Raw genomic sequence first — 12,042 nt, 5'->3', positions numbered from 1 at the left:
GTCCCAGTGTCTCCTGTACACACTGTGCGTGTCCCAGTGTCTCCTGTACACACTGTGCGTGTCCCAGTGTCTCCTGTACACACTGTGCGTGTCCCAGTGTCTCCTGTACACACTGTGCGTGTCCCAGTGTCTCCTGTACACACTGTGCGTGTCCCAGTGTCTCCTGTACACACTGTGCGTGTCCCAGTGTCTCCTGTACACACTGTGCGTGTCCCAGTGTCTCCTGTACACACTGTGCGTGTCCCAGTGTCTCCTGTACACACTGTGCGTGTCCCAGTGTCTCCTGTACACACTGTGCGTGTCCCAGTGTCTCCTGTACACACTGTGTGGGTCCCAGTGTCTCCTGTACACACCGTGTGGGTCCCAGTGTCTCCTGTACACACTGTGTGGGTCCCAGTGTCTCCTGTACACACTGTGTGGGTCCCAGTGTCTCCTGTACACACTGTGTGGGTCCCAGTGTCTCCTGTACACACTGTGTGGGTCCCAGTGTCTCCTGTACACACTGTGTGGGTCCCAGTGTCTCCTGTACACACTGTGTGGGTCCCAGTGTCTCCTGTACACACTGTGTGGGTCCCAGTGTCTCCTGTACACACTGTGTGGGTCCCAGTGTCTCCTGTACACACTGTGTCTCCCAGTGTCTCCTGTACACACTGTGCGTGTCCCAGTGTCTCCTGTACACACTGTGTGGGTCCCAGTGTCTCCTGTACACACTGTGTCTCCCAGTGTCTCCTGTACACACTGTGTGGGTCCCAGTGTCTCCTGTACACACTGTGTGCATTATGTATGTAATAACGCGATAGTCTGAACACACAACTAACACAGGTACAAACCTGGCTCGGCTTTATTCAGGCTCAAAGTGATGACATTACATGATGGCTTGCCTTTTATACCTGGGCCACACACGTGTGTAGAGCCCAGTGACCTCTGACAGTGGTGCCACCTGGTGGCTAGTAACACCAAGCATACATACATGACAATATCCCCCTTTAAGATATTAGTAACAGTCTTTTTACAAATAGAGACGGTCCGGGGCTTTCCGCTCCCGAGTTGATCGTCTCAGTTCAACTCCAGCCTCGGGTGAACGTTCTGAGTCTGTTATGACTGGGGGCTGGGGCTGATCTGCTGGGAGTGGCAATGACCATGTCCGGGATTGAAAGTCCAGATTCACTGATGACAGCGGAGTCCTCTGATGACTGAGGGTAGGTTGGTGGGTCACTGATCGTATCTTCCTCAGACTGTTCCAGTTCATCCGCCTGCCGCAGCTTTATCTGATCAACATGTTTCCTGCATGTTTACCCATTCTTGAGCTAACGATAAACACTCTGTTACCCTCCTTGGCCGTAACAGTACCGGTGATCCACTTGGGACCTTGACCATAATTTAGTACATACACAGGATCGTTAACAGGAATGTCACGTGACATGGCAGAGCGATCATGATACCACTGCTGACTTTGACATCTGTATTCAACATCCTCGTTCAAGTCAGGGTGGACAAGAGAGAGCCTGGTCTTGAGACCTCTCTTCATCAATAGTTCAGCAGGGGGGACCCCGGTGAGCATGTGGGGTCTTGTCCTATAACTAAGCAATATGCATGACAAGTGAGTCTGCAGTGAATCTTGAGTTACACGTTTCATACTCGGTTTGATGGTTTGGACAGCACGCTCTGCTTGACCATTAGATGCGGGTTTGAATGGTGCTGACCTCACATGTTTGATACCATTGAGTTTCATAAACTCTTGAAACTCCAGAGTAGTGAAGCAAGATCCGTTGTTGCTTACAACGCTGTCGGGCAGACCATGAGTAGCAAACATGACACGAAGGCTCTCAATGGTAGCTGTGGAGCTACTGGATAACATAATTATACATACACTCGATCCACTTGGAATATGCATCCACCACAACTAAAAACATCTTTCCCAGGAAGGGACCTACAAAGTCGATGTGGATCCTGGACCATGGTTTAGATGGCCACGACCACAGACTCAGCAGTGATTCCACTGGTGCTTTACTTAGCTGCATGCAAGTGTTGAACTGATGCACACATGATTCCAGATCAGAGTCAATTCCAGGCCACCATACATGAGACCTGGCAATGGCCTTCATCATGACAATACCGGGATGTGTGCTATGTCGATCAGGTACAAATTTCTCCCTGCCTTTCTTAGGCATAACAACACGATTACCCCACAGTAAACAATCTGACTGAATGGATAGTTCGTCTTTGCGACGGTTGTAAGGTTTGGTCTCATCACACATTTGCTTGGGTATGGCAGACCAATCACCACTAAGGACACAACGTTTCACAACTGATAATATCAGGTCCTGGTTGGTCCAGGTCTTAACTTGTTGAGCCGTGACAGGAGTTCCTTCACTCTCAAAAGCATCCATAACTAACAGCAGGTCTGCAGGTTGTGGCATCTCCACCTCCGGTGTGGGCAACGGCAGACAGCTCAGTGCATCGGCACAATTCACGGTGCCAGGACTATGGCGAATGACATAAGCATAAGCAGATAATGTCAGCGCCCACCTCTGGATGCGGGATGAAGCATTGGTTCTTTGTTTTCCGAAAACAATGAAATGAGTGGCTTGTGATCGGTTTCCAGTTCAAACCGAAGATCAAACAGGTACTGATGCATCTGGTTAACCCCATAAACACAGGCTAATGCTTCTTTTTCTACCATGCTGTAGGCTCTTTCCGGCTTTGACAAACTTTTAAAAGCATACGCAACAGGTTGTAGTTTATCCGACTCATTAGCTTGTTGGAGCACACAACCAACTCCATATGACGAAGCATCACAGGCCAATACTAGACGCTCACACGATCATAATGCACCAGCAGCTTGTTAGAGCAAAGCAGATTAGTAGCTTTCTCAAAAGCTCTATATTGAGATGCACCCCAAACCCAGTTGTCGCCTTTCCTTAGCAGCCTGTGCAGTGGCTGTAATAACGTGCTCAATCTGGGTAGGAAATTACCGAAGTAGTTGAGTAGACCAAGGAACGAACGCAGCTCCGTCACATTCTGAGGATTGGGTGCATTTTTGGTGGCCTTGGTTTTCGAGTCCGTAGGCCTGATACCGTCAGCAGCAATTTTCCTCCCCAGGAATTCGACTTCCGGTGCCAATAAGACGCACTTCAAACGTTTCAGTCTGAGTCCCACTTTGTCCAGATGATGTAGAACCTCTTCCAGGTTGTTCAGATGTTCGGCGGTGTCATGACTTGTAACCAGGATGTCATCTTGGAACACGACGGTTCTAGGGACGGACTTCAGTAGACTCTCCATGTTCCTCTGAAATATGGCTGCAGCCGAGCGAATTTTGAAAGGACACGTGTTGCAGATAAACAGTCCTTTATGAGTGTTGATGCACGTAAGTTTCTTCGACGTCTCGACCAGCTCCTGTGTCGTGTAGGCCGACATCAGATCCAGTTTAGTGAACGACTTACCCCCGGCTAGCGTTGCAAACAGGTCATCAGCCTTCAGTAACGGGTATTGATCCTGTTTCGAAACTCAGTTGATCGTAACGTTGTAGTCTCCACAAATCCTGACAGTGCCATCATTCTTCAACACAGGAACATTGGGGCTGGTCCATTCGTTAAATTCGACCGGTGATATGACCTCTTCACACTGGAGTCTGTCCAGTTCCATTGCAAGGACAATAGACATACGTTTCTGCGGACGCAACCGAGACTCCAGGATGGTATGTTGCCTCACTGGTGCAAGGGTCAAGGATGTCTCGGAGCGGGTGCAGGATATTCTGAAATGGGATGGTGAACAGCCAGTTGTCGTGGTGCATATAGGTACCAACAATACAGGTAAAAAACGGGATGAGGTCCTACAAGATGAATTTAGGGAGCTAGGAGCTAAATTAAAAAGTAGGATCTCAAAGGCAGTAATCTCAGGATTGCTACCAGTGCCACATGCTAGTCAGAGTAGGAATCGCAGGATAGCTCAGATGAATACGTGGCTTAAGGAGTGGTGCAGAACGGAGGGATTCAAATTCTTGGGACATTGGAACCGGTTCTGGGGGAGGTGGGAACAATACAAACCGGACAGTCTGCATCTGGGCAGGAACGGAACCAATGTCCAAGGGGGAGTGTTTGCTAGTGCTGTTGGGGAGGGGTTAAACTAATATGGCAGGGGGATGGGAACCTATGCAGGGAGACAGAGGGAAGTAGAATAGGGGCAGAAGCAAAAGATAGAAAAAAGAAAAGTAAAAGCAGAGGGCAGAGAAACCCAAGGCAAAAAGCAAAAAGGGCCACATTACACCAAAATTCTAAAAGGGCAAAGTGTGTCAGAAAGACAAGCCAGAAGGCTCTGTGCCTCACTGCGAGGAGCACTCGGAATAAGGTGGACGAATTAACTGCGCAGATAGCAATTAACGGGTATGATGTAATTGGCATCACGGAGACATGGCTCCAGGGTGACCAAGGCTGGGAACTCAACATCCAGGGGTATTCAACATTTAGGAAGGATAGACAGAAAGGAAAAGGGGGCGGGGTGGCATTGCTGGTTAAAGAGGAAATTAATGCAATAGTAAGGAGGGACATTAGCTTGCATGATGTGGAATCGGTATGGGTGGAGCTACGGAATACCAAGGGGTAGAAAACACTAGTGGGAGTTGTGTACAGACCACCAAACAGTAGTAGTAAGGTTGGGGACAGCATAAAACAAGAAATTAGGGATGCATGCAATAAAGGTAAAGCAGTTATCATGAGCGACTTTAATCTACATATTGAATGGACTAACCAAACTGGTAGCAATACGGTGGAAGAGGATTTCCTGGAGTGTATTAGGGATGGTTTTCTAGACCAATATGTCGAGGAACCAACTAGGGAGCTGACCATCTAGACTGGGTGATGTGTAATGAGAAAGGACTAATTAGCAATCTTGTTGTGCGAGGCCCCTTGGGGAAGAGTGACCATAATATGGTAGAATTCTTTATTAAGAGGGAGAGTGACACAGTTAATTCAGAGACTAAGGTCCTGAACTTAAGGACAGGTAACTTTGATGGTATGAGACGTGATTTTGCTAGAACAGGCTGGCGAATGATACTTAAAGGGTTGACGGTGGATAGGCAATGGCAAACATTTAAAGATCACATGGATGAACTTCAACAATTGTACATCCCTGTCTGGAGTAAAAATAAAACAGGGAAGGTGGCTCAAAACCTTGGCTAACAAGGGAAATTAAGGATAGTGTTAAATCCAAGGAAGAGGTTGGCCAGAAAAAGTAGCAAACCTCAGGACTGGGAGAAATTTAGAATTCAGCAGAGGCGGACAAAGGGTTTAATTAGGAGGGGGAAAATAGAGTATGAGAGGAAGCTTGCCGGGAACATAAAAACTGACTGCAAAAGCTTCTATAGATATGTGACGAGAAAAAGATTAGTGAAGACAAACGTAGGTCCCTTGCAGTCAGAATCAGGTGAATTTATAATGGGGAACAAAGAAATGGCAGACCAATTGAACAAATACTTTGGTTCTGTCTTCACGAAGGAAGGCACAAATAACCTTCCGGGGGTCCGAGGGTCTAGTGAGAAGGAGGAACTGAAGGATATCTTTAATAGGCGGGAAATTGTGTTCGGGAAATTGATGAGATTGAAGGCCGATAAATCCCCGGGGCCTGATAGTCTGCATCCCAGAGTACTTAAGGAAGTGGCCCCAGAAATAGTGGATGCATTGGTGATCATTTTCCAACAGTCTATCGACTCTGGATCAGTTCCTATGGACTGGAGGGTAGCTAATGTAACACCACTTTTTAAAAAGGGAGGGAGAGAGAAAACGGGTAATTATAGACCGGCGAGCCTGACATCAGTAGTGGGGAAAATGTTGGAATCAATTATTAAGGATGAAATAGCAGCGCATTTGGAAAGCAGTGACAGGATCGGTCCAAGTCAGCATGGATTTATGAAAGGGAAATCATGCTTGACAAATCTTCTGGAATTTTTTGAGGGTGTAACTAGTAGAGTGGACAAGGGAGAACCAGTGGATGTGGTGTATTTGGACTTTCAAAAGGCATTTGACAAGGTCCCACACAAGAGAGTGGTGTGCAAAATTAACACACATGGTATTGGGGGTAATATACTGACGTGGATAGAGAACTGGTTGGCAGACAGGAAGCAGAGAGTCGAGATAAACGGGTCCTTTTCAGAATGGCAGGCAGTGACTAGTGGAGTGCTGCAGGGCTCAGTGCTGGGACCCCAGCTCTTTACAATATACATCAATGATTTAGATGAAGGAATTGAGTGTAATATCTTTAAGTTTGCCGATGACACTAAACTGGGTGGCGGTGTGAGCTGTGAGGAGGACACTAAGAGGCTGCAGGGTGACTTGGACAGGTTAGGTGAGTGGGCAAATGCATGGCAGATCCAGTATAATGTGGATCAATGTGAGGTTATCCACTTTGGGGGCAAAAACGCAAAGACAGATTATCTGAATGGCGGTAGATTAGGAAAAGGGGAGGTGCAACGAGACCTGGGTGTCATGGTTCATCAGTCATTGAAAGTTGGCATGCAGGTACAGCAGGCGGTGAAGAAGGCAAATGCTAAGTTGGCCTTCATAGCTGGGGGATTTGAGTATAGGAGCAGGGAGGTCTTACTGCAGTTGTACAGACCCTTCGTGAGGCCTCACCTGGAATATTGTGTTCAGTTTTGGTCTCTTAATCTGAGGAAGGACGTTCTTGCTATTGAGGGAGTGCAGCGAAGGTTCACCAGACTGATTCCCGGGGTAGCTGGACTGACATATGAGGAGAGACTGGATCAACTGGGCCTTTATACACTGGAGTTTAGAAGGATGAGAGGAGATCGCATAGAAACATAAAAGATTCTGATGGGACTGGACAGTTTCGATGCGGGTAGAATGTTCCCGATGTTGGGAAAGTTCAGAACAAGGGGACATAGTCTTAGGATAAGGGATAGGCCATTTAGGACTGAGATGAGGAGAAACTTCTTCACTCAGAGTTGTTAACCTATGGAATTCCCTACCGCAGAGAGTTGTTGAGACCAGTTCATTGGATATATTCAAGAGGGAGTTAGATATGGCCCTTACGGCTAAAGGGATCAAGGGGTATGGAGAGAAAGCAGGAGAGGGATTACTGAGGGAATGATCAGCCATGATCTTATTGAATGGTGGTGCAGGCTCGAACGGCCGAATGGCCTACTCCTGCACCTATTTTCTATGTTTCTATGTCGACCTTCTCCGTCATCATGTACGGAATCGCCCGAGCTTTATGATGGACTGGTCTTGCGTCCGAGTCCACGTGGATCTGCACCTTGGCTCCCGTGAAACTGCCGATGCCTGGTTCAAACAGCGAGGGGAACTTGCTCAGCACTTGAGCACATGGAGTATCACCCTCCGACGAGAACGCTTTGATATCGTTCAAATTCCATTTGATTTTTTTCTAGCCAGTTCCTGCCGAACAGTTCCTGGATCAGTCCATAATGGTAAATCATGAACCACACCATCATACGACACCTTGATTACTGCACTGCCAATCACCGTTGAGTTCTTTAGTGTACGTAAGCAACTTGGCATTGACTGGACTCGGCTTAGGCCTCACAGCCTTAGTATCCCACAGCTTGTCGAATGTCCTCTGGCTCATTATTGATTGAATTGGACATGGGTGTGAGTCAATCGGTACCGGCACACCATTAAGTTCCACATTAATCATTATCGGTTGACTCTTTGTTAGGAACGAATACAGTCCATACACTTCCACCTCTGGTATCCGGATTATATCCGGATCCGCGCTATACTGGTCATCATCCTCCACGTGGTGTGTCGCAGCACGTTTGCTCAGTTGCAGACACATGCGCTGGAGATGCCCCAGTTCGAACAGTTTACAAATGTACTGTTTAAACCGACACTGATGAGGCCGATGATTGCCCCCACAACACCAACACGGTAAAATCGGATTCATTCCCGTTGGCGGACTTTATGGCAGCCACAGGTTTTGCATACGCAGTCGAATAAGCCCTTCCATTTGCAACTCTGCCAAACGACGATCGAATCTTGTTCCGATTTTTCGATGATATCTGCATTAAGTTTTTGTCGGTCGTCATGCATGCCTGGGCAATCGTGATGGCCTTGCTCAAATCCACGTCTCCTCCGCCAGTAGCTTACGCAGGATCAACTTGTGGTTGATGCCGATTACAAAGAAGTCCCGCAGCATGTCTCCCAACGTGTTTTCGAACTTACACGGTCCAGTTAGATGTCTTAGGTCGGCAACGAATTCCGACACATCCTGACCATCGGAATGAACGTGCTTGTAGAATCGATATCGTGAGATGATGATGTAATTCCTCACAGTCCTGGTCCGTTGGAGTTGCAGGTGAGAGAAGATTCTTTGAGTCCATAGATTTTCGGACAGCAAACCGCGAGGAAGACCGCCCTGCGCCTAACTGCGTCAGTGGTTTCCTCCATTTTGTTGGCCACGAAATAATGGTCCAGGCGAGCTACAAAACCTGCCCAGTCCTCTCCCTCCACAAATCTCTCCAGAAATCCAATTGTGCTCATTTTTGCACAAGGTTCTTAAGTTACCTCGTCACCAAATGTTATGATGTAATAACTCAATAAACTGAATATTGTAAACTAACACAGGTACAAACCTGGCTCTGCTTTATTAGGGCCCAAAATGATTACATTACAGGATGGCTGGCCTTTTATACCAGGGCCGCACACACGTGCGTACAAGCCCAATGACCTCAGACAGTGGCGCCACCTGGTGGCTAGTAAACCCAAGCACAGATACATGACACTGTGTGTCTCAGTGTCTCCTGTACACACCCGTGTGTCTCAGTGTCTCCTGTACACACTGTGTGTCTCAGTGTCAGCTCCCGTCATCATCATCATAGGCAGTCCCTTGGAATCGAGGAAGACTTGCTTCCACTCTTAAAATGAGTCCTTAGGTGGCTGAACAGTCCAATACGAGAACCACAGTCCCTGTCACAGGTGGGACAGATAGTCGTTGAGGGAAGGGGTGGGTGGGACTGGTTTTCCACACGTTCTTTCCGCTGCCTGCACTTGGTTTCTGCATGCTCTCAGTCATGAGACTCAAGGTGCTCAGCGCCCTCCCAGATGCACTTCTTCCACTTAGGGTGGTCTTTGGCCAGGGACTCCCAGGTGTCAGTGGGGATGTTGCACTTTATCAGGGAGGCTTTGAGGGTGTTCCTGAAACGTTTCCTCTGCCCACCTGGGGCTCGCTTGCCGTGTAGGAGTTCCGAGTGGAGTGCTTGCTTTGGGAGTCTTGTGCAGGGCATGTGGATGATGTGGCCCGACCAATGGAGCTCCCGTACAGCCTGTGTCTCAGTGTCAACTCCTGTATCATAGGCGGTCCCCTCAAACGAGGATGACTTGCTTCCACACCAAAAGGCTTGAGTATGCAGATGTTTCAATGAAGGATCCAATATTCCAGTCCTTAACTCCAATTGAGGGGTTGGAAGATGCCTGTACGTGAATTTTTTTTTAACATGAGGTGGCCGTTGCACATCAGCCACCACATTGGCTTGACACAACGAGGTCTTGGTCGAATGGCAAGGGTTTACTAGGATGACTGGAGACCAGCTCTGCTGCACGGACCTAGTGCGCACATATCGCAGTGTGGGCTGACCTGTGCTGCCCCTGGACTCTCGCCTCTCCTGGGCCCTGTACCCTCATTTGCTGCACCTCTGCCACGATCCATCACCGCTCCTCCACCTGCATATCTCTATACTCCTGTGCATCTGGTTCCTGTATATTGGGGGGCAGGTTCCTGTATATCGAGGGGTGGGTTCCTGTATCATCATCATCATCGGCAGCCCCTCGGAATCGAGGAAGACTTGCTTCCACTCTAAAAATGAGTCCTTAGGTGACTGAACAGTCCAATACGAGAACCACAGTCCCTGTCACAGGTGGGACAGATAGTCGTTGAGGGAAGGGGAGGGTGGGACAGGTTTGCCGCACGCTCCTTCCGCTGCCTGCGCTTGGTTCCAACATGCTTTCGGTGATGAGACTGTATAAGAGGAACCCCTGGGCCTGTGCCATAACCCCCACAGCCCGTGCACTGCCCCTCACCTCATCTTATGAAGGTAATGGATGATTCGGTGTCGCTCGACGCGCTGCTCCTGCATCACACTGTGGATGGTGCTGATGTACGTGTCCACAATATTGTTCCAATATGGAGCCAGATATTCAGCAACCTCCTGAAACACATCAGACAAAATTAGCGAGTGTGGGGGCAGCTTTACTCTGTATCTAACTCCCTGTACCTGCCCTGGGAGTGTTTGATGGGACAGTGTAGAGGGAGCTTTACTCTGTATCTAACCCCCTGTACCTGCCCTGGGAGTGTTTGATGGGACAGTGTAGAGGGAGCTTTACTCTGTATCTAACCCCCTGTACCTGCCCTGGGAGTGTTTGATGGGACAGTGTAGAGGGAGCTTTACTCTGTATCTAACCCCCTGTACCTGCCCTGGGAGTGTTTGATGGGACAGTGTAGAGGGAGCTTTACTCTGTATCTAACCCCCTGTACCTGCCCTGGGAGTGTTTGATGGGACAGTGTAGAGGGAGCTTTACTCTGTATCTAACCCCCTGTACCTGCCCTGGGAGTGTGGGATGGGACAGTGTAGAGGGAGCTTTACTCTGTATCTAACCCCCTGTACCTGCCCTGGGAGTGTTTGATGGGACAGTGTAGAGGGAGCTTTACTCTGTATCTAACCCCCTGTACCTGCCCTGGTAGTGTTTGATGGGACAGTGTGGAGGGGGCCTGTTGTATAATTAAGGGGGCCTCTCCATATATTTACTGAAGCTCCTGTACAGTGGATTTGCAGCCTGCTCGGGAGCGCGGTTCCTTTTCTGGTTGTAATGATTGTGTTTCAGTTGGACTGAATCGAAGCTGAATGAGGTCGTTACAATGTGCGGGGCGGGGAGTCTCTGTACTCTGCTGTCACTCTATGGGTCCACTCCCTGTACCAGTTCTCAGGAGCTGGGCCATACCCAAGTCTGGAGAACATGGGTGGGGAGACGTCACCCTCACCCAGCCCCAGCTGCCTCATCTGTGGAATTCGCTGCCTCAGAGAGCTGTGGAAGACGGGACATTTGTTGGGATGGGAAGACGACTTCTCTCCTGAAAGGTGGACTCCCTGATATAAGAAAGCGACACCCCCGCCCGAATAACAACCACGGAATCCACCAAACAAAACCTTCGGTACAACTAGTTTATTCGAGCATGCAAGGGAAAGTTCAAACATGGAACCTTCAGAGTACAAGAGGTTTCAGTTACAGTTATACAGGTTTTCGAGAGGCTCCCCTCCTACAGAACCATTGATTGGTCTTCTGCTATCAGCGAAGTGACATTGATTTGCTGGCTCTCATCAGACTGGCTCCGAGTGGCTCCCCCCACCTGTCCATCTCTCATCACATGTCAATCATGTTGTTCAGTGATGTGAACTTTGCCATAGTCCCTATGACTTGTGAAGTAACTCTTGTTCCAAAAAAACTGGCTTCCTTATGTCTTCGAGAGTCCCGGACTAATTGTTTACAGTCGATGTTCCCTTGGTGGATTTGCTTATGTAAATCTAGACTAAAGTTCACGCCACGAATGGCTCATTACCCATCACGCTTCACTATTCCCTTCTTACTAGCCCAATGTAAGCGAGTGTATAAGTGTGCTTCACATATATAGGCGGGTTATACATAACCAGTCAATATTACAATCCATACCGTAAGGCAGAGGAACTCCCGATTCCTCAGAACCTCTGAATTCCCTTTACCCTTCTAACTCAAGTGTACTTTTTTTCCCCTTACAACACTGAATAAATTTAAGGCAGAGATAGACAGTTTCTTAACCGATAAGGGAATAAGGGGTGACATAGAAACATAGAAAATAGGTGCAGGAGTAGGCCATTCGGCCCTTCGAGCCTGCACCGCCATTCAATGAGTTCATGGCTGATCATTCCCTCAGTACCCCTTTCCTGCTTTCTCTCCATACCCCTTGATCCCTTTAGCCGTAAGGGCCATATCTAACTCCCTTTTGACTATATCCAATGAACTGGCATCAACAACTCTCTGCGGC

At 48.4% G+C, this 12,042-nt stretch overlaps 1 protein-coding gene across 1 annotated transcript in view; it reads right to left on the bottom strand.

The window, feature by feature from the left end:
- LOC139247673 (sperm flagellar protein 2-like) overlaps window positions 1-12,042 on the bottom strand; it is a gene marked incomplete at its 3' end in the record, with an annotated part of 216,366 nt that overhangs the window by 111,920 nt on the left and 92,404 nt on the right. The window contains 1 exon segment of the mRNA XM_070871758.1: window positions 10,047-10,174. Coding sequence (XP_070727859.1) covers window positions 10,047-10,174 — 128 coding nt within the window.

This window comes from Pristiophorus japonicus, unplaced genomic scaffold, assembly GCF_044704955.1.
Source record: "Pristiophorus japonicus isolate sPriJap1 unplaced genomic scaffold, sPriJap1.hap1 HAP1_SCAFFOLD_280, whole genome shotgun sequence".
NCBI lineage: Eukaryota > Metazoa > Chordata > Chondrichthyes > Pristiophoridae > Pristiophorus > Pristiophorus japonicus.
The sequence above is the reverse complement of the archived record's forward strand: the minus strand, read 5'-3'. Positions and strand labels throughout refer to the sequence as shown.